Source organism: Lissotriton vulgaris, chromosome 2_1, assembly GCF_964263255.1.
Source record: "Lissotriton vulgaris chromosome 2_1, aLisVul1.2, whole genome shotgun sequence".
Taxonomy (NCBI): domain Eukaryota; kingdom Metazoa; phylum Chordata; class Amphibia; order Caudata; family Salamandridae; genus Lissotriton; species Lissotriton vulgaris.
The window spans coordinates 520,995,802-521,017,167 of record NC_141687.1 but is presented as its reverse complement, the minus strand read 5'-3'; the positions used below and the strand labels follow the sequence as shown (position 1 = coordinate 521,017,167).

Below are 21,366 nucleotides of genomic sequence, written 5' to 3'. Positions count from 1 at the left end.
AAAGCATACTTGCAGACTGTGACTACTTGCCTGCCTTTCTCAATATTTCTCTTCATAACTATGCGATTGTATACGTTTAACGCGCGTACGGTCTCGCACAATGGTCGATTTGTATAGGGTCAATGGAAAGTCCACAAGGTTGTCCCTGTCCCCCCCAGAAATTTAGTGTCTCCTACGCCCATGGACAACAATACTGCATGCCTAATCGCTCAACCCATGGGCCCTCTTTGGTTCTTCTTGTCTAAGTGGGGGCCCTGGCTTCCAAAGTCATCCCTTCTTTTAGAGGTGATGACCTATCCCTGTCACCAATGCCAAGCATGGCAGCATAGAGAGGCCCCCACGTTCTATGTCACTCCTGATCATTTGCACATAAAACTGGCAAAATAATTTAAAAGGCTTTCATGCTGTAGGCTTATGAATATACACAATATATCCGGTCTGGAAAGTAGATTCGACAGCAAGAGTTCAGCTGACTGTCAGTGTCTCTGACAGAATATTTTTTAAGGACACGAACCCTCAACCACCATAAGGGCATGCTGCTGCATAGGGTTCCTCCTCACACCACAACAATAGTTGTAGTGTGGGCTACAACTCCTAACATAGGAGAAGCTCTTGGATGTTTTGTGTCGTACCCCATATGAGTGCAATTTGTGAGTGAAAGGAGCAGAGTGTAAACGTGTGAATTAAAGTGAAGTTCAACTGACGCCTAATCAGACTTTAACCTTTATTCTTGTTGTATGTTATGGACAGGATTACAACTAGTAGAGAGATGCAGTGAATCTCATCAGTATCCATGTCGATGCTGCTGCTTATGTCGGTATAAAATGGAGGACTTTGCTCATTCATTGTGTATTTGCCCTCGATTGAGAGTGGACTGACAGTTGTGTCTGTGATATCCTTTGGGCCACCATCGCAGAAGCAATCACAAATTGCTTTGCGATGTAATGAGATGTTTTGTATTGGGCTATAACACACTGGACAAAAGTGATCTTTTCAACAAAGGCTGCTATTGTGATTAACCATTTCTTCTAGTTCCTGTGATCGAGGGCCAGAATGCAGCAGTTTTGCATTTTATCATAACATATTCTTTTTTTGATTTCTTTGTGTGCTCTTATGTTATCTATTCTGTTTTACTGTGATGGTTTTAATTAAGTGTACTCAACATAGCATTATAATTGTCCATCAATTTCGGTCTAATTTGAAGTGTTACAACAGAAGTTACAATACTTGCTCACCTGGGTGATTTCTTTCTCTTTACAGGTGTAGAAGTTGGTGACCAGGAATGCTCCATAGACTCCTTTTAATATCCTCTCCACAGCTTCTTTGTCATCCAGGTCTCCTTTCACAACCTCTGCTCCGAGGTCCCTCAGTGCAATGGCAGCAGGCCTGCTGACATCCCTGGTGACCGCTCTGACTGCAAAGCCGGGGCATTTCAAAAGAGCTCGGGCAACTGACCCACCCTGTGCACCTGGAGAGGATCATTCATATTAATTTAGGATCAAAAGTAGGGATTTTCAAAACAATGACACACAAGTTGAACGTAGACTGTACGAAGCTAAGGCAATTTATTAAAATCAAAATCGTTGGAACATAACTGTAACAAAATAAGGAACATTGGGGATTAGATATCATCCACTGACGTTCACCATATTTCACAGTCCTAACATACATATGGACAGGCGCACTAAACTATTATGGAAATTGGAAATACAATGGAAACCCTAAAATGCGGCCTAAGAGAATGTATGCAAAACTGTGAAAATGGCTCCATGTGTAGGAGGTAAGGGTGAACTCTGTTTTGTAATGCAGAACACTGGGAGAACAGTTTCTAATCCCATTATTCCAAGCTATTCTGCACATTCCACTTGTCTTTGGGTATTTTAGGATATTTTCAGTCCCCGCTACAAAGGCTCTTTAGCCATAAGCTGGAATTCCCTATCCCATTCACTAGCCTCTCAAAATACTACAAACCCACCTTACCCATATCCTATTCAGACCTATCCCTGGAGCAGACTCAGTTATAAATCGCCTAAGCCCTGAAGATTTGCGCGCATCGCGACCCATGTTGGCCGCCTAAGGTCTGAGATCCGCATCGCGCCGGACTTCTCGGTTCCTTTTTGAGCGGTACCAGCGTTTCTCCTAACAATATGTGGCATATTTCTGAATCGGAAACTTGCCCTACAGGATGCTACCTTCTACATCCCTCATTTTCATGGAAACATAACAGAAATTACAGTTGACTCTTTAGCTGCGTAGCGCCCGCCATTTTGTTTTTCTTCCTTCAGCTCTTTCTCTTCAAAATCTCCTCACATGGCACTTTAGAAGGCAATTCGACGTTTTTCTTGACCTTGCGCACATTTTCTTTGACTGAGCATTTCTCAATATTGGAGGGTCTAATTATATATCGGATTTGCTGTAATTTGTGAGGTAATTTTGCCCACTCCCTGTATGATGTCTATCTACATAGCCTCTTCCTGATCTTTTCATACCACGTTTCATGGGTAGGAGCAAATACTTACTCCATAATACCAAGAGACAGAAGTCCAATGCTCCTGCAGCTTATTGTACCAACTCTACTGCTCCAAACAATTCCTCACATCTACCTGAGGTTTTGATGCAAGAGGCTTCTTCTAATAACACAGCTGCTCTTACGACCATGGCATATAAAACACAATTACCTTCAGCTACAGTTAGGAGACTCAAAAAGGATCCCCCCCTCCCCTCCTAAATCTGTCACTTCGGTTTCTTTGGATATTGTTTTGGAGGAAATCCGCGCCCTCCAACCCTTCATTGAGGAAACTAACTCTTGCCTACAGACCTTGGATAACAAATGGTCATCTATGGAGTCCCGACTCACTGTGGTGGAGCAGCATTTTAACAAGGTACAGGATTCATCTTCTAGAACTTCCTCCTTGAAGAAAGAGGTCCTACAACTGAGAAGATCGACCGAAGACCTGAAAAATAGAAACTGTTGCAATAACTTCTGCATTTGCGGGCTTCCTGAAGGCCTTGAAGGGGATGGCCCTGTTGCATACTTTACTTCCTTTCTGCCACAGTTCTTGGGTTTCCCTTCTTTGACCAAATTTAATACACAACGAACACATAGACTGGGTCCACGTTTATCCTTCTCAGTCGCTCCATTTAAACCTCATGGAATATTCTTTTATTTCTACAATTCACAGACCTACAGGTGCTGGATGCCGTTAAATCCGAAAAGCAACTGGCTTGGTATGGCACAAAAGTATTTATTTCTCTGGATGTTTCTTCAGCCACCTCCAAGTGGCGAAAATAATTTCATGATCTTTGTACGGCACTTCGCTCCTTGGGTGCACGATATGGTTTTTTCACCCATGCCTGTTTAAGGTTACCTTCTTAAACAAGACTTCCACTTTTGAAGATCCGGCTGATCTCAGAAGGTTTATTCAGTCTCATTCTGCTGCTTAGATGGAGATTGTCGCTCCTCCTTCTGGAACTTGACTTTATTGCTTCTTTTGTTGTGCTACTTCATTGATTCTGTTGTTATAGTTTTATTTTATTTTGGTTCCAAAGTTCTTGTTGCTCTTACCTGCATAACTCTTTGTTTCCTTTTACAGGTTCATTGATTTTTTTTTACTGTGTTCCTCTTTATGTTCCCGCTCCTGTTCATGTTTAATTGGTGTCCTGGTGTGTTTCCCTTTGTTGGGTGTGCTATTTTCGTTGTCCGTTGCCGCCTCTCATTCTTCCATTTGTTATCCATAAGGTACGTACCACTGTCGTCATTTTTGACATGTTCTGTCTTCTCTTACTCTTAATCTTTCTCCCCTTCTATTCTTCCCTCTTTATTGTATCTTTCCCCTTTCTTTTCTTTGTGGTATTGCATCCTTTTTCTTATATGTTTCTTTCTTCATATGACTTCTTAAAATTTTTTCCTTTCTCCTTGACACTTCGACAAGTTATCTCTTCTTCTTTTTTCCTCTTCCTTTCTCTTACTTCATAATTTCATTGTTGCATGCATTGTCTTTTATTTATTATTGATATTTTTACAGTCAGAGTTATTTAATTGAATGTGAAAGGTTTTATTAGCCCAATTAAAAGACAGAGAATATTATCACATCTTGCCTCTTATAACCTGAGTTAGTTTTCCTACTAGAGACTCACCTTACAGAACCAGAGGCATTACAATTAAAAAAGAGGTTGGGTTGGCTCAGTTTTGGCCTCTCCTTCATCTTCTAAGAAAAATGGTGTTTTAATTTTTGTCACAAAAAATTGAATTGTAAAGTCATTTTGCAGGAGGTTGATACAGAACGACGATGGTTGTTAGCTAAATTGCTTATTAATAATATTTCTCTGACTGTTTTTAATGTTTATGGCCCTAGTCAACCAGACTGCTCTTTTTGGCCTCTGATCACACAAAAATGTATACAATTTAGAGAGGATCTCTTTATTCTAGGAAATGATTGCAGTCAAGTTGTTGACCCCTTTCTTGACCGCAAATCTCAGGTACGCTTCACTCCTCATAAATCCCATAAACAATGTCTCAACTCTATTTCCCAATCACACCTCGTGGATGCTTGGAGGCTCTCTCACCCTAATACTATTGAATTTTCTTTTTTCTCTCCTCCTCACAACTCCCTCTCATGTTTAGACTCTATCTTTCTTTCTCAATCTTTGTCTCAAAATCATTTATCTCACTCTATTGAACCCATTGTCATTTCGGACCATGCTCTGATTGTGGCTGATTTTGATCTGCTCCCTCCACACCCTTGTCTTGTTAACTCTCCCAGGAGGGGGTTAATTCACAGAGCTGACAGCTTCAGCTGCAGTGGGAGGCAAGGAGTCTCCTCTACTAAATCTGAAAGGAAACACACAGACACGCTTTCGGTTTTAGCAGAGGAGGCTCCTTGCCTCCCGCTGCAGCTGAAGCTGTCCGCTCTGTGAATTAACCCCCTCCTGGGAGAGTTAGCTCTTCCCAGAACGGAGACAAAGCTTCCAGAGAAGTTTAAGTTTAAAGCATGGGCAAAGTGGGCTCTGACCCAGGGCCCCAGACTTTCAAAGGGGGTGGGAGTGGGGGAGGAGTTGAAAGAGCCAGCTCTTTTCTACAGTCTTGCCCTCATGACTTAGAATCATTTTTAAACACGATGTTGTAAATAGCATTTTTCAAACATTAATTTTTAATGTGTAAAAGTCTATTACAGATATTTTGCAGACAAAATGTGCTGATGAGTAATGCGACATCCATATAAAAAGTTTATTTTAGATCAATACATGACCTCACATATGAGAAATAGAAGGGTGTGACAGATTAGTTGCAGTAATATTAGTGTACTGCTGTTGTGTTACATACTGAAAACACACATCACTATCCCTGAATAGCCGATGTACACACATTTAGTATTTGACCAAAGAAGGCATGAAGGAGCTGAGACTGGATCATAAAATCAAAGCTGGTCCGAACAGGGGCCCCAAAAATACATTTGGCCCACAGGCCCCAAAATCCTTAAAACGTCCCTGAAGTTTCTTTTAAAATTACATAGGCAGGTGCGCAAAATGATGGCCAGCCATGTGTTGTTTAAACAGCTTAATATGGTTATAAATAAAAAGTATGTATTAATTTGTAATGTTAACGGGCTCTCGGTCCCTCCTTCTTTTTGTTGATTAATTTGTAATGTGACTTTTCTATCTTTGTTCCCTTTTATTATCAGTCATGGATCATTCATGCAGCTCTAGAAAACAAAAGTTCTTTCTATTTATATTTGCTGTTCAACGTATGCACAGACAAGTGCTGAAAATACAGCTTTAGGTGACTGCTTATTTTATACCGTCTGTGACATCAAAATAATGAGCTGGCAACCCTAATCATAAGACTGGAACTTTGTTGAGGGATTAGCACATTATTTATTTGCTCCACCCTGATCCCTGGTTACTGCCATAATAGCAATAGTTTAACACATTTGAAACCCTACTCTGCCTGCCGTCAATAACATGCTGAGTTACTTTAAGTGTCTATGAATGCACCCTGCATTCAGACCACTCACTCCCCATTCTTGCCCTTCACTTTCACTCTCACCCAGCACTCACACTGATCCCAATGCACTCACGCCATTCACCCACTTACCCTCCACTCACAGTGATCACTCTGCACTCACAGCGATCACAATGCGCTCACACTGATCACCATGCACTCACACCATTCACCCACTCACCCTGCACTCACACTGATCACCATGTTCTCACATCATTCACCCACTTCCCCTCCACTCACAGTGATCACTCTGCGCTCACAATGCACTTGCGCTGTTCACCCTGTACCTCACCCGGTAGTCACACAAGCACACTACTCAACCTGCACTCGTGACACTTCACTCACCTGTCCCCCTCACTGTTCAATCTGCAATCTCACTCAAATAAGCCCACCACTAACCATACATTCATTCGTCCCACTCTGCACTAACATGTGCACCCAAATTCATATGGTCGCCTCACTCACCCCTGTACACAAGTATGGGCATTTCGTGCCCCATTAAGGTTTTTGTCCTAAATTACAAAAGGAGACATCTAAATGCACTACAATCCAGCCTTCCAGGGGCCCCTTGATAGAGACAGCTCTGTTTTTGCCCTGATGGACTGGAATAATTCCTAAACAGATTCTTGCAAATACATTTTTGTTTAATTTCTTTTTATGTAATTGATGTGAGGTAGTCTATTACTATTTGTGGAGAAATGTGTTTGTTTCATGCAACAACCATAAAAAAGGTAACCATAAAAAAGTTAGATCCAAGCGGGTCCTCACATATGAGAAATTGGAGGATATCACAGATATTATTCACTGTAAAATTAGTGGGTGGGTGCTTTGTTACAACAGTGAAAACACATCACTATTTCTGGATATTAGCTGTAAACGCTTTTAGAATTTCGACTACAGTGCCCGTGCATCATTAGTAGCCTGGCTAAATACAACACGCAGATATTGATGTCTCTCGCCCAACCTGTCATCTCCGCTGCCTCCAATTTTAGACACTGTATGGAGGCAGTTGCTCAATGGATGATTTGCAATTCATTGAAGCTTAATGGCGAGAAGACAGAAATTCTGGTGTTCGGAGGAAAGGAGGACATTTGGTCGGCGGAATGGTGGCCTACATCCTTGGGCGTGTGTCCGACACCCACTGCCCTGGCCAGAAACTTAGGAGTCATGATTGATCCTACCCTGGGGATGGGTCAGCAAGTTAACAGGACTATCTCCACATGCTGGGGCATAATAAACATCTTGCGGAAGATTAAACACTACCTGTACCCACAAGCCAGAAAGCAAATTGTAATAGCATTAATAGGCTCAAGACTTGACTATTGTAATGCCTTATATTTAGGCATAAACAAGGGTCTGTTACTGCGACTTCAAATGGTGCAGAACGCCGCCGCCAAGTTTGTACTGGATCTACCTAGGCGAGCTTTAGCCACTGCTGCAAGAAAGACATTGCATTGGCTTCCGATTGAGGCCAGGATCTCCTTTAAGTCCCTGTGTTTGATCTATGGGGCTTTGGCTACTAACAGATCTGGAGGCCTAAAGGACCTGTTGGTTCCTTATACCCCTTCCAGAATTCTGCGCTCCGCTAATAAATCCCTGTTATCAGTCCCACGTGTTCGTAGAGCCAAGTGGGGTGGCAGAGCCTTTTCGAGTCTGGCTCCAAAGCTGTGGAACACCCTGCCGGCTGAAACTAAATCCCTACCCTCAATGCAAGCTTTTAGGAGGGCCCTCAAGACGTGGCTATTTGCCATAGCCTACCCTTAGCTCTGGATTTGCCTTTAATGATTGCTTTTTTGGTTAGGCGCCTTGATGCCTTCGGGCTTAGTAGCACATTTATAAATTTCATTTCATTCATTCATTCATTTCATTTCAAATAGGGTATGGCAGAGCTGAAAATAAATCATTTAAACTCAAACCTGTACTGAACAAGGGCCCCCAAAATAGTTTTAGCCCAGGGCACCCAAAATCCCTAACATGTCCCTGCCATCACAAAGTCTGTCAGACAACATTACTCGGAAGTAAACTAGACAACATCATTAATGCATTATTAGTTCTATTTTTTGTAAACATAAGCCTGACGTGTCCCAAACCCCCACTACTTCAGGCAAGCAACTTATTGTACCACTAAGGAATTCTCAATGAGGTAATTTGTTCAGCGCCTTCTCTGTGGACTTTCAAATGTCTTCAGATCCATAACTGGTTGGTGGGCAATTATCCCATTATAATGCTGCCTAAAATGTTTGTTGATTTCTAGAGAAGATTTGTTGCTGGTGTACCAACTCTGAGCTAGGGAGTGCTCGAAACATCTGACAACACTTTCTCCCTTACAGACCCTGTCTTGGCTGAAACTGTCTGCAGAATATTCAGCTTTGGCAGAAACTGCTATCAAAACTCTCTTGCCTTTCAGCTCGTCCTATTTATGTGAGATTGGGTTCTAAGCACTTGCAGTATTAAAGACTAAGGGCCCGATGTAGGTAATCCCAGATTACCGATTCTTAAATACCGAATCATACCGATTCGGTATTTAAGAACTGGCAATTGGGATTTAGGTAATTTTACCGATTTCATTACCGAATCGGAATGATTCAGTAATTACCGAATCGGTATTTACCGATTCGGTAATTGACATTCATTCCTATGGGCCTGTAGGCCCATAGGAATGAATGTCAATTACCGAATCGGTAAATACCGATTCGGTACTAGGGGTAAACATTGAAGGGTGGCAGGGTGTCACTTTGACACCCTGGTGCACACCTCAATTGTGCATGGGTGCACATGTTGCAGACATACATGCCCTTAGGGCATGTATGTCTGCAACATGGCACTGTTTAAAATGCAAAAAAAAGCTTTTTGAGGGGTTTTCATTATTTACCACCAACTTTTAGTTGGTGGTAAATAATGACTTCTTAAACCCCTGTAGCACTGATTAAGTGCTACCTACATGTCAAAATACAGATTCGGTAATTTTACAGAGTGGGTATTTTACCGAATCGGTAAAATGACCGAATCTGTATTTTAACATGCCCCTACATCCCCCAAAAAAATACTGGTCGGTAACGGACGAAAATACCGAATTTCCTCCGTTACCGACCAGTATTTGCCTACCCACATCGGGCCCTTAGTACCGTTCAAGACCGGATGTTGGGCAACACCTGAGGATGGCCGTAGCAAAAATCCATCCACAGATTGACAGTCTCTGAAAAACAGGCACACCTGTCACATTTATGTTCGTGGTGTTATTATCAATCCATGTCATGTGTAAAACAAAGCATCCTAGTAAAAACTATTTGCACACATTTTATCTTGGAAAGTGGTGTTTTGAGCTGTGTAATAAGCCTCTGTCATTTCACCACACCCACTCACAAACCTGCAGTTTACTAAACACTCTTATTGTATTGAATGTTATTCGCTGAATATGCCCGGAATGCGCGCATGGCGGTCGAGTCCAGAAATTTCTGTCAAGTGGTGGGGGGGCCCAACATCTAAAAGAATTCAGCCGGGGGGCTCAACCTACAAAAGTTTGAAGACCTCTGTTCTAGACCCTCTTTTTTCTTCCTCATTCACCTCTTTTGCTAAAGATTTTTTTGAACTGAACAATAATCATAATACTTCCCCCTGCTTGTTATGGGACTCTTTTAAGCAACGGCTAGGGGCTTCATCAAAGGCTTTGTCTCACAAAAAAAGAAAAGTTTCCTCCAACAGCATAAAATTACTCTAGCAAATATTAAGGCTCTAGAGAAAAAAATACTACACCTCACCATCAGACTCTATTTTACAGGATCTTGTCCGTGCCAAATTGAACTTTAATAAAGCTACTACTGATAATGCGTCTTCTATTCTTCTTCATAGCAGTGCTCGATATTATGGAGGATGTGATAAAATTGGTAAACTTCTGGCGAATTATCTTAAATCGACTCTATTTATTCCTCAGATGGTACTCTCATTCATAAGGATCAGGACATTCTCAATGAATTTATGCGATTTTATAAAGATCTAGGGCCCGATTCACAGAACTAACTTAAGACAAAATCCTAAATTTACTACTTTTGGTATTCACAGAAGGCATTAAGTAAGGATTTTGTCCAAAATAAGGATTTTGCCTTAAGTTAAGATTTTGTCTTAAGGTAGGATTTTGTCCTAAATTAGGATTTTGTCCTAAGTTAGGATTTTGTCTTAAGTTAGGATTTTGTTTTAAGTTAAACTTAAGTTTAACTTAAGTTTGTTTTAAGGTTACCTTAAGACAAAATCCTAATTTAAGACAAAATCCTAATTTAGAACAGAATCCTAATTTAAGACAAAATCCTAATTTAAGACAAAATCCTAACTTAGGACAAAATCCTAATTTAAGACAAAATCCTAATTTAGAACAAAATCCTAATTTAAGACACAATCCTAATTTAAGACTACTAAATGCCTTCTGTGAATAACAACAGTAGTAAGTTTAGGATTTTGTCTTGAGTTAGTTCTATGAATCGGCCCCTATACACCCCAGAATCTCAATCAATCAATCAATCAATCAATCAATCAATCAATCAATCAGAGTACTTGTAAAGGGCGCTACTTACACGTGAGGGTCCCAAGGCACTGAAGGGGGGAGGGGCGCGGGGGGGTTGAAGAGGTGCTGCTACTGCTCGAAGAGCCAGGTCTTGAGGAGTCTTCTGAAGGCGAGTAGGTCTTGGGTCTACTGTATGTGGGTAGGGAGGGTGTTCTAGGTCTTGGCAGCGAGGTAGGAGAAGGATCTGCCGCCGGAGGTCGTTCATTGGATGCGGGAGACAGCGGCGAGGGCGAGGCTGGCAGAGTGGAGCTGGCGGGTGGGGGTGTGGAAGCTGAGTCTGCTGTTCAGGTAGGCTGGTCCGGCGTTGTGGAGTGCTTTGTGTGCGTGGGTGAGGAGCTTGAAGGTGATCCTCTTGTCAACAGGGAGCAGGTGTAGGTCTCTCAGGTGGGGGTGATGTGGCTGCGGCGGGGGATGTTGACGATCAGTCGGGCGCAGGCGTTTTGGATGCGTTGTAGTCGTCGTAGGTGTTTGGTTGGGATTCCTGCGTAGAGTGCGTTGCCGTAGTCCAGTCTGCTGCTGACGAGGACCTGTGTCACCGTTGTTCTTGTTTCGGTCGGGATCCACTTGTAGATCCTTCAGAGCATGCGGAGGGTGTTGTAGCATGAGGAGGAGACAGTGTTGACCTGCTCAGACATGGAGAGAGAGAAGTCGAGGATGAATCCTAGATTGCGTGCATGGTCGGTGGGTGTTGGTGCTGTTCCCAGTGTGGTCGGCCACCAGGAGTCGTCCCAGGCTGAGGGGGTGGGTCCGAGGATGAGGACCTCCATCTTGTCTGAGTTGAGCTTCAGACGGCTGCTCCTCATCCAATCGGTGACGCCCTTCATTTCCTCGTGGAGGTTGGTTTTGGCGGTGTGTGAGTCCTTGGTGAGGGAGAGAATGAGCTGGGTGTCGTCAGCGTAGGAGATGATGTTGAGGTCATGATGGCGGGCCACTTGTGCGAGGGGGGCCATGTAGACGTTGAACAGCGTTGGGCTGAGGGATGAGCCCTGGGGGATGCCACAGATGATGTCGGTGGCTTCGGATCGGAAGGGTGGGAGGTAGACACTCTGGGTTCTGCCAGAGAGGAAGGAGGTGGTCCAGTCAAGAGCCTTCTCTTGGATTCCGGCTTCTAGGAGGTGTGTCTTTAGAGTGCGATGGCAGACCATGTCGAAGGCGGCTGACAGGTCCAGGAGGATGAGGGCTGATGTTTCGCAGTTGTCTAGTTGGCACCTGATGTCGTCTGTGGCGGCGATGAGGGCTGTCTCTTTGCTGTGGTTTCATCTGAATCCGGACTGGGAAGGGTCCAAGATGTTGTTGTCTTCGAGGTGGCGGGCCAGTTGCATGTTGATGATTTTCTCGATGACCTTTGCCGGGAACGGGAGCAGGGAGATGGGCCGGAAGTTCTTGAGGTCCTTGGGGTCCGCTTTGGGCTTCTTGAGGAGGGCGTTGATTTCGTTGTGCTTCCAGCTTTCCGGGAATGTTGCTGTTTTGAAGGAGATGTTGATGACCTTCCGTAGTTGGGGTGCGATGGCTGCATCTGCTTTGTTGAATACATGGTGTGGGCACGGGTCAGACGGAGATCCTGAGTGAATGGAGTTCATGACCTTGCGTGTCTTGTTGTCGTTGACGTTGGACCAGGAGGTCAGGCGGTTGGCGCTGGTGGTGTTCACAAGGGAGGTGGAGTCTGGCGTAGTCGGGGCGGTCGTGGTGTTGAAGCTGTCGTGGATGTCAGCGATCTTGCGGTGGAAGAAGATGGCTAGTGAGTTGCACAGTTCTTGTGAGGGCGGGATGTCGTTGGCGCTGGCGCTGGGGTTGGAGAGTTCCTTTACGATGCTGAAGAGCTCTTTGCTGTTGTGTGCGTCATTCAAGCGATCTTTGAAGGAGGATCTCTTGGCTAATCTGATGAGGTGGTGGTTTCTGCGGGTGGCATCCCTGTGGGCTGCGTGGTTGTCCGATGTGCATTCGTGGAGCCATGTCTTCTCCAGTTTCCGGCATGCGCGATTAGAGGTCTGGAGCTCATCGGTGAACCAGGTGGCTCTCTTGTTGGTGTGGCTGTTGGAGGGTTTCTTGAGTGGGGCGAGGGTGTTGGCGCAGTCGTCGATCCACTGTCTGAGGTTTTGGGCTGCGGCGTCTGGGTTGGTGGGTGGGTTCTTGGCAAGGGAGGTGATCAGCTGGACTTCGGTGACTTTGCTCCAGCAGCGGCGAGGCAGCTGTAGGGTGCGGTGGTGCGTGGTTGGTTTCTTGAAGGTGAAATGGATGCAGCGGTGGTCATTCCAGTGGCGTTCGGTAGTGTGGTCAAAGGCAATGTGGGAGCCTGTGGAGAAGATGGGATCCAGCGTGTGGCCGGTGGCGTGGGTGGGTGCGGTGATGAGTTGTCTGAGGCCCAGGTTGGCGAGGTTGTCAATCAGGGTGGCGGAATTGGTGTCGTTGTTGTTCTCGAGGTGGAAGTTCAGGTCCCCGAGGAGGATGTAGTCCGTGGAGGTGAGTGCGTGGGTGCTGGCGAGGTCGGCGATGGAGTCGCTGAACTGAGCCTGGGGTCCTGTGGTCTGTAGATGAGTGTTCCTCTGAGGGTGGTGTTGGGGTCGGTGTGGATCCGGAAGTGCAGGTGTTCGGCGGTGTTGAGGGTGTCGTCTGCGTGGGTGGTCTTGTGGACGATGCCTATTCCTCCTCCAATTACGTTGGCGCAATCCCTGCGCGTGATCTTGTAGCCGTCCGGGATGGCTATGGCGATGTCAGGCGCCGAGGAGTCGTTCCACCAGGTCTTGGTCAGGAAGGCCACGTCTGGGGCGGAAGTGTTGAGCAGATCCCAGAGCTCGACAGCATGTTTGCGTGCAGAGCGGGTGTTGAGGAGTATGCAGCAGAGGTGGTTGGGGCCAGTCCTTGGAGGTTTGGTGGTTCTGTCACAGGTGAAGCTGCAGGTGTGGCAGGCAGGAGAAGGGTCCGTGGGTCTGTTTCGGGGCGGCCTGGAAACAGGTGTGGTTTCCACCGGCGTTGAGTGCGTGGAGGGTGCTGGCGTCGTAGTGGATTCTGGTGTCGTGGCGTTCGCGAGGTCCATGGGTTCTGGCGCTGGGCGTGGTCCAGACGCGGATGGGCGTGGTGTGCCAGCAGCGCACCAGCTGCACGCGTCCGCTGCGTGGCTGCTTCTCAGCCTGCATATGAGGTGGCTTGGGAGGGAGAAGCAGCTGGGAGGCGAATGGGTGTGCAGGGAGGGTGGGGCCACACGGATGCAGAGGCGGGAAAGGGTCAGATCGGGAGCAGCGGGGGCGGGGGGAACTGATGCACAGGGCAGAGGGGAGGGAAAACCCCAGGAAACAAGGAGGCAGCAAAGAGGCAAGAACCAGGCAGTCAGGTGACGAGCAGCGGCGCGGGGGCAACCTGCCTGCAAGCAGGGTCAAAGGTCACAAAAAAGCGCAGAAAAGTCACAAAAAACGGGGGGAAACGAGAGGCACAGAGGCACAAAGGTCACAAGAAAGGGCAGAAAGGTCCCAAAAACGGGGGAAACGAGTGGCACAGAGGCAGAAAGGTCACAAGAAGGGGCAGAAAAGGTCACAAAAATCGGGGGGAAACGAGTGGCACAGAGGCACAAAGGTCCCAAGAAAGGGCAGAAAGGTCACAAAAAACAGGGGGAAACGTGTGGCATAGAGGCACCAAGGGGAGTAGAGGCAAGAAAAACGAGTACAATCAGGGGAGCAGAGGCAAGAAAAACGAGTGCAATCAGGGGAGCAGAAGGCAAGAAAAACGAGTGCAATCAGTGGAGCAGAAGGCAAGAAAAATTAGTGGAATCAGGGGAGCAGAAGGCATGAAAAACGGGTACAATCAGGGGAGCAGAAGGAAGAAAAACGAGTGCAATCAGGGGAGCAGAAGGCAAGAAAAACAAGTGCAATTAGGGGAGCAGAAGGCAAGAAAACAAGCGCAATCAGGGAACAGAAGGCAAGAGAACGGGCGTAGATAAGAATGCAGGCACAGGGGGTAGACAGGCAACAGCGGTCACAGACACCAGAAGACAGTATGGGCAGTACAGTGAAGACAGACAGACAGCGACAGTGATACAAACCTAAGGCCTACCACTGGCCACCAGGGATGAGGGGCAGGTGGTAGCCTGCAGGTGGAGGAGGGCCTCAACTTCTACAACAGTGGCAGCTGGGGCAGGGTCAGGACACACAGGCGGAGCTGTGTGGTGGGGGAGCGACCTACCAGCAACGTCAAGGGTCGCTCCTCCTTCTAATCCCCTTATTCAATCTTATCTTAATAATATTCCGACCCCTTCTAAAGATCATCAAATTTTTTTTAACTTGAAACAGTCTTATCCCTTAACGAAATATCCAGTGCTTTAATAGCTTTAAAGAAAGGCAAAACCCCTGGTTCGGAGGGTTTTTCAGTTTAATTTTATTTACACTTCTCTAGTTTATTACTCCCTAAACGCTTAGAGCTTTTTCATCATTTTTTCTCTCTGGCAAGACAGACGGCACTTTTCAAGATGCCACAATATGTCTGATCCATAAAGAAGGTTGTGAATGCATGTTTTGTAAAAATTATCGTCCGATATCCTTGGTCAATGTAGATTATAAAATATTTGCTAAATGACTTGCTTTACGTCTTGAACTGATAATGCCCTATTTGGTTGGTACGGAGCAGTGTGGTTTTGTCAAGGATAGATTAACTTCTGATAATTCTCTTCTTTTTCTTAATGTCTTGAACAAAATTCCTTCTTTTTCCACATCCCTAGCAGAAAATTCTGTTGATGCTGAAAAAGCTTTTGATAGGGTTGATTGGCCCTTTTTATTTGAATCTTTGAAGTGGCATGGTTTTGGTCCTAAGTTGATCTCGCTTATTTCCTTATTTACTCTGCCCCCAGAGCCTCGGTGTTAGTTAACAGTTAGATATCTTCTTACTTCCTCTTACAACAAGGTGTCCGTAAAGGTTAGCCTCTCTCCCCCTTCTCTTTATCTTAGCCTTTGAACCCTTTCTATCCTCCATCGGTAATAAGGATTCTATATCTGTTTTTTCTTATGGTGACCAACATATGCTTTCTGCATATGCAGATGACATTTTACTTTTTATTTCCAATCCTGAAGCATCTATTCCTCTTTTATTACACACATTTTCTTCATTCTCCCTTGTCTCTGGATTACAAAATCAACTCAGATAAAACAGAGATTCTCCCTCTTAAAAAATTCTTTTTTCAACATTCCTTTTCTTCTACTGGATTTTCATGGAACAGTTCAAAAATCAAATACTTAGGTACGTGGTTTCTCAACTCCATTGCTTTTTCGGTTAAATTAAATATGGTTGAAGCTTTATCTCGTATTGAGAAATTATTTTCATCCTGGAATCCTCTTTTTCTTTCGTGGTTGGGTCGGTTAGATTGAATTAAAATGATGATCACTCCCATTTTAATGTATACTCTTTCCATGCTCCCTATCCACATTCCTGCTTGTTATTTTAAAAAGATCAATTCTCGCCTTTCCAAATTTCTTTGGAAAAATAAAAAAGCCAGAATATCCTTATCTTTTCTGCGTAAGATGAAATCTAACGAAGGTGATAATTTCCCTGATTTTCGCACTTATAATAAATCCATCTGCCTGTCACGCTCCAAAAGTGCTCCTTTCTGATTCTTCCCCTTTTACACCTGTATGGTTTTCTATTGAACATTCTTTGCTTCTACCCTTTTCCTTATAGGAGGTTGTGGCCTTTTCTTCCAAAACTCCTCAAACTTCTCTTCCCTTTTTTAAACACATATGTTTTCTGTTGAAACCTTTGACCCATCCCAAAACTATTTCCAGGGAATCTTTTTTTATGCTCACCAATTTGGCATAATTCTCTTATTACTAATAAAAATAGACCAATCTTTTGGAAATCCTGGAGATTAAAGGGAATAGCTTGGGTCAAGGTCTTAGTTGATGGTCTTTTCTCTTTTCTCTTTTCTCCAATTTTAATCTACCTTTAATTGTCCCCATTCTCTTTACAGAAATTCTCCACTTTAATGTCAGCTATTCTTGATACTTTCTATTCTCTTACCTCAATTCCTTCCTCCTCTGAAGAAAATTCTCTTCTTAAGATTTTTATTACTCTTCCTAAGGCCTCCCTTATTTATAAACACTCCCTATCTTCTGATCCAAATCATCCTAAAAGTAAACTTAAACTTGCCTGGGAATTGGATCTGGGATGTGAATGGTCCATCAATTTTTGGGAAAAACTCTGGTCCGTTCTTTAAAAATCTCTAGATCTGCTTCTGTCACTCAGTCTATGTTCTTCTTTTATCACAGACTTTATATCACCCCTACTTCTATAGCCGCTTTCTCCCTTTCTACTGCCAGGAAATGCTGGACTTGTGGTTCCCCTGCTGCTGATCTTATGCACCTTCTTTTTCTTTGCCCTCCTGTTACTCGTTTTTGGAAGAGAATTTGGTCCTATATTTCTTGTTTGTTTAATATTCTCATTCCATTTTCTAACCCTATTTTTTTCTTGGGGAGTTTTTTTGAGTCTCTGGATCTCCCTATTCATATGCATGGCCTTCTTGACCCTATGTTAGCTTTCCAACAAATAACACTTAATTGGAAAAAACTAACAAGCATCTCTATCCAACACAGGTGGAATAATCTGTGCCATCTTCATCGACTTGATACTGCTTTTGCCTCCTCTTGTAACCCAATTGTTAATAGAGATCTTTTTTGGTTGCCACTTACACCCTATATAGACAAGATGGTAGTCACAAATACTTCTCGTTTAAACTCTGAAAATGTTAAACCTCCATAATTGCTTAACTTCTCTGTTCTTTTTTTTTCTCTAATCTCTTGTTGGCATATTGTATTTTTTTTAAATTATAATAAGATTACTGTTTACATTCATTTGTAGATGTGCATTGTTCCATGTTCTTCAGTTGTAAGAGTTGCTCCTTTTTACCCTGTCTCCTCCCCCATCTTCCTTCCCTCACCCATACCTCTTTATAAAACGTAAACAGCTTTCTTTTTGCCTTTATAGCTAGCAAATTTTTGTTTGTATATCTTATTTAGTATGATTTCTTTGTATTTGCTGGCCTTTGTATTTCTAAATAAAGGTGTTTAAACATAAAAGAATTAAAAATTGCCGAAACCCTGCTGTAGAATATTTTTAATTTGGTTCCGGTTTTCAGTAGGCCCCTCCATTTTCACATCCCTCTAAGCATCACCTCTATAGAATTAACCTTGTAGCACTTCTCTGCTCAGCCTGCTTACAGGTTTCTTGATGCATTTATATTATGACCACGTTATTTCAACTTGCACAGGAACAAATATGTGAACACTGTCTATTGCACAACAAAGGTAGGTACTGCCTCAAAGGAGCAGATGATTGATGCCGCACCCATTTTCAGCAAATACTGATGGGCATTTTACACAGGATAGGTAAGACAGATCTCTTATCAACCTTAGCAAAATTTAACCAAGTCGAGGGAAGACATTATGATATATACACTACTCAAGACACATCAGCATTTGGGAGGGGGAGTGGTTAGAAGAACTGTGGCTGAGTCCGACCACACTTCCTCAAAGGATAAGTTGTTCCCGTGCGTGCAAAGCTGGGTTGGGGCTAGAGCACCTTTAGGCCAGCCTCACCCTTCAACCAGTGCTGTAAATGGGAAAATATAAGTGCAGGTACTCATAAAATTGGGCTAGGTTGTGGCTAGTGGGCTGGACTGTGAGCAGGTCTGGGGCTGGGATATGATGCAAAGGTACTTCTTCCATCTGTTGAGTATTCACTTTGCACTTGCACTGTCCTTGTTAGTAGTTTCTAGTTTTCCATATGTGCCGATTCCCTCTGCACATGGAAAAATACAAAAATAGTAATTAATAGGCAGTTTGCTGCTATGACCCACTAACATATGTATGGAGCCCATTGCACATAAAGTGATTTTGAGCTATGCTGTGTGGTCTTTGACCACAAATGTGTGTTCTTGGCTCAGCACGATGTAATTTCAAGTTAACTTTGTGTGATATTGAGCAATTTCTGTGATTTAGGCCAGCACTGAGTTGTATTGAACCCCCAATGAATTATCCTGTGCCAGTGAAGTGGGTTCTTGGTTCAGCCCTGTCTGACCTTGCCTGTGCCATCTTTGCTCAGTCCCTTGATTTCCACAGAGGACACAGATTACGAAAAGATCAGGATGAGCTCACGAAGAGTAGCAGTTAGTTCCTAATGGCCTGTATGCACAAATGTGCAAAGTAGGAGGGAGACTTATACCTTAAAATTATATTTTAACTTTCTGACCCTTGCTTCTTTAGCCTTAAGAAAGCTAACAGAAAATAAAATTGAGATGTATCTGTTTAAAACGAATCCTTAGGCATTCCCAATATCTGCTATGTATACATTGGGTTCTGTAATGTAAGTGACCATGGACCTTCCACCTATCTTTACTACATGGAAAGAGATTGAGGGGGAAGCTCTAGCACAGCAGCTTCAATATGCATGCACACAGACACATTTTTTCCTATTTTGTTACTTTTTAACCAGGTAACACCAAACAGTATCTGTGCTGTACTGGGCAATGTCCCTCCTTCAGGACTATAGTTTTCAATTGATCATCATTTAAAGGGCTTTTCTTCATTTTCTTATAAGCAATGGGCATATTCATGCAGCCTATTCTATGTATGTGTAAAAATAAGAGTTAGGTGGGCTCCGAGGAGGAAGAGCAGACCCTTCAGGAAAAAAGAAATTTGCTGCAATCATTTTGCAGTACAATGTAAGCACCAAAAAATTGTTGAGAGGTATGGGGAAGAAGTATCACATATGGCACATCATCCACATGGGCACATCTGAATACCATACATACAAGGAAGTGTAAGAGGATGATCAGAGAGAGGGAAGGTGGCACAGCATCATCAGTAGCAGGACCGTCTGTGTGGCACTTATCACCCAACCAGATGGTTACCATCCCCGCTGTTTCACCAAAACTGCAAGACATGGTGACTCATTATGGCAAATGCCATTCACCAGTTGCATTAAAAATGTCATCTGCTGCCCAGTTTATGGATGCTATCAACAAGCATTATTGTTAATTTCTTTTTCACATTGCCGTTCCATTCAGTTGCTTCTTCAAAGTTGCCTTCCCTTACTCCTTTTGCTATCCTTGTTATTTTTGTTCTATAAGAAAAAAGCCACAAAAAAATGCAAAACTTGTTTTGAGACAATCCACTTCCAGAAAAACGGTTCTTGTTAGAACCCCTTCATCTAGTCAAAGAAATAGCTAACTACATGATTTATGATTGTATAAAATTGTGTTTTTATGTGTTTGTGAATTTTTCTATGTATACATGTATCATACTCTGCATACATGCTCAAAGTAGCACATCTGAATACTTTTATATTTATTCACCAAGGAGAATAAACCTATAAAGTATTAAATAAGACACTAGAATTTTTTTTACAATGTCATCTAGATTAATAAAATGCAAGTGGATGTGTAAGTGACTGTATGGGTGTCTCAGTGGATGTGTGAGTGGTTGTATGGGTGTATCAGTACTTGTGTAAGTAGCCCTCAGGGTGTAGTAGTTGTGTGGGTCTATGAAAATGGTGTGTAAATGGCTGTGTGGGTGTGTGAATGAGTGTGTGTCTGTAAGGGTGTTTGAGTCTATCTGAGTAGGTGTGTGCATGTGTAAATGGTTGTATGAGTGACTTTATAGGAGTGTGAGTCTGTGTGTGTGTGTGTCAGCAGCTGTGTGTGTGACTGTATGGGTGTGTTAGTGGGGATGTAAATGTCTATGTGGGTGTGTGAGTGGGTATGTGAATGGCTTTGTTGACCTGTGACGGGCTGAGTGTGGCTGTATTAGTGTGTGAGTGAATGTCTGAGTGGCTGTGCGGGTGTGTTAGTGGGTGTGAGTGGCTGTATGGGTCTGTGAAAAAGGCGCCTGAGTGGCTTTGTCAGTGTGTTATTAGCTGTGTGAATGACTAAATGGGAGTGTTAGTGAGAATGTAAATGACAGTGTGAGTGTGTAAGTGGGTATGTGAGTGGGTGGGTGAGTGGCTGTGTGGGTCTGTAAGTGGGTGTGAGAGTGGCTGTTTGGGTGTGTGAGTGGGTACCTGAGCGGCTGTGTGGGTCAGTCAGTAGCTGTGTGAGTGATTGTATGGGTGTGTTAATGGGGATGTAAATATCTGTGTGTGTAAGTATGTGTGTGAGTGGGCATATGGATAGCTGTGTAGGTCTGTGAGTGGGTGTGTCAGGGTGAATGTGTGGGCCAGTGAGTGGGTGTGTGAGTGGTTTTGTAGATCTGTGAGCAGGTGTGTGAGTGACTAGATGGATATGTGACTGGATGTGTGAGTGGTTGTATGTCTGTGTAAGCGGATGTGTATGGTTTTGTGGGTATGTGAGTAGTCATCTGGGTGTGTGAGTGGTGTGTGATTGGCTGTGTGAGTTTGTGAGTGGGTGTGTGAGTGGTTTTGTGGGTCTATGAGTGGATGTGTGAGTGACTGTATGGTTGTGTGAGTGGTGGGTGTATGGATGTGTGAATAGTTGTGTGAGTACATGAGTAGTGTGAGTGGGTATGTGAGTGAGTATAGGGATGTGAGTGGGTGTGTTTGTGTGTGAGTAAGTGTGTCAGTGGGTGTGTGGGGCTGTGAGTATGTGTGTAAGTTGTTTTGTGGGTCTGTTAGTGGTTGTGTGGGTATGTAAGTGGGTGTATGAATGGGTGTGTGAGTGGCTGCATGGGTCTGTGAGTGGGTCGGTGTGGTTTTTTGGGTCTGTGATTGGCTGTGTAAGTGGCTATGTGGGTGTATGAGTGGTTGTGTCAGTGTGTGAGTAGATGTGTCAGGGCTTCAATGAAAACAGAGGTGGGCCGAACTGACCCCCCTCCTGGATCGT

General features: G+C 43.9%; 1 protein-coding gene across 1 annotated transcript in view; it reads right to left on the bottom strand.

Annotated features, from left to right (window-relative positions):
• The window catches only part of LOC147730675 (nmrA-like family domain-containing protein 1), a 143,650-nt gene that overhangs the window by 53,813 nt on the left and 68,471 nt on the right, over positions 1–21,366 (bottom strand). Inside the window, exon 2 of the mRNA XM_086955437.1 lies at positions 1,236–1,468. Within this exon, the coding sequence (XP_086811563.1) occupies positions 1,236–1,468 (233 nt within the window). The remainder of the gene's footprint in view (positions 1–1,235; positions 1,469–21,366) is intronic.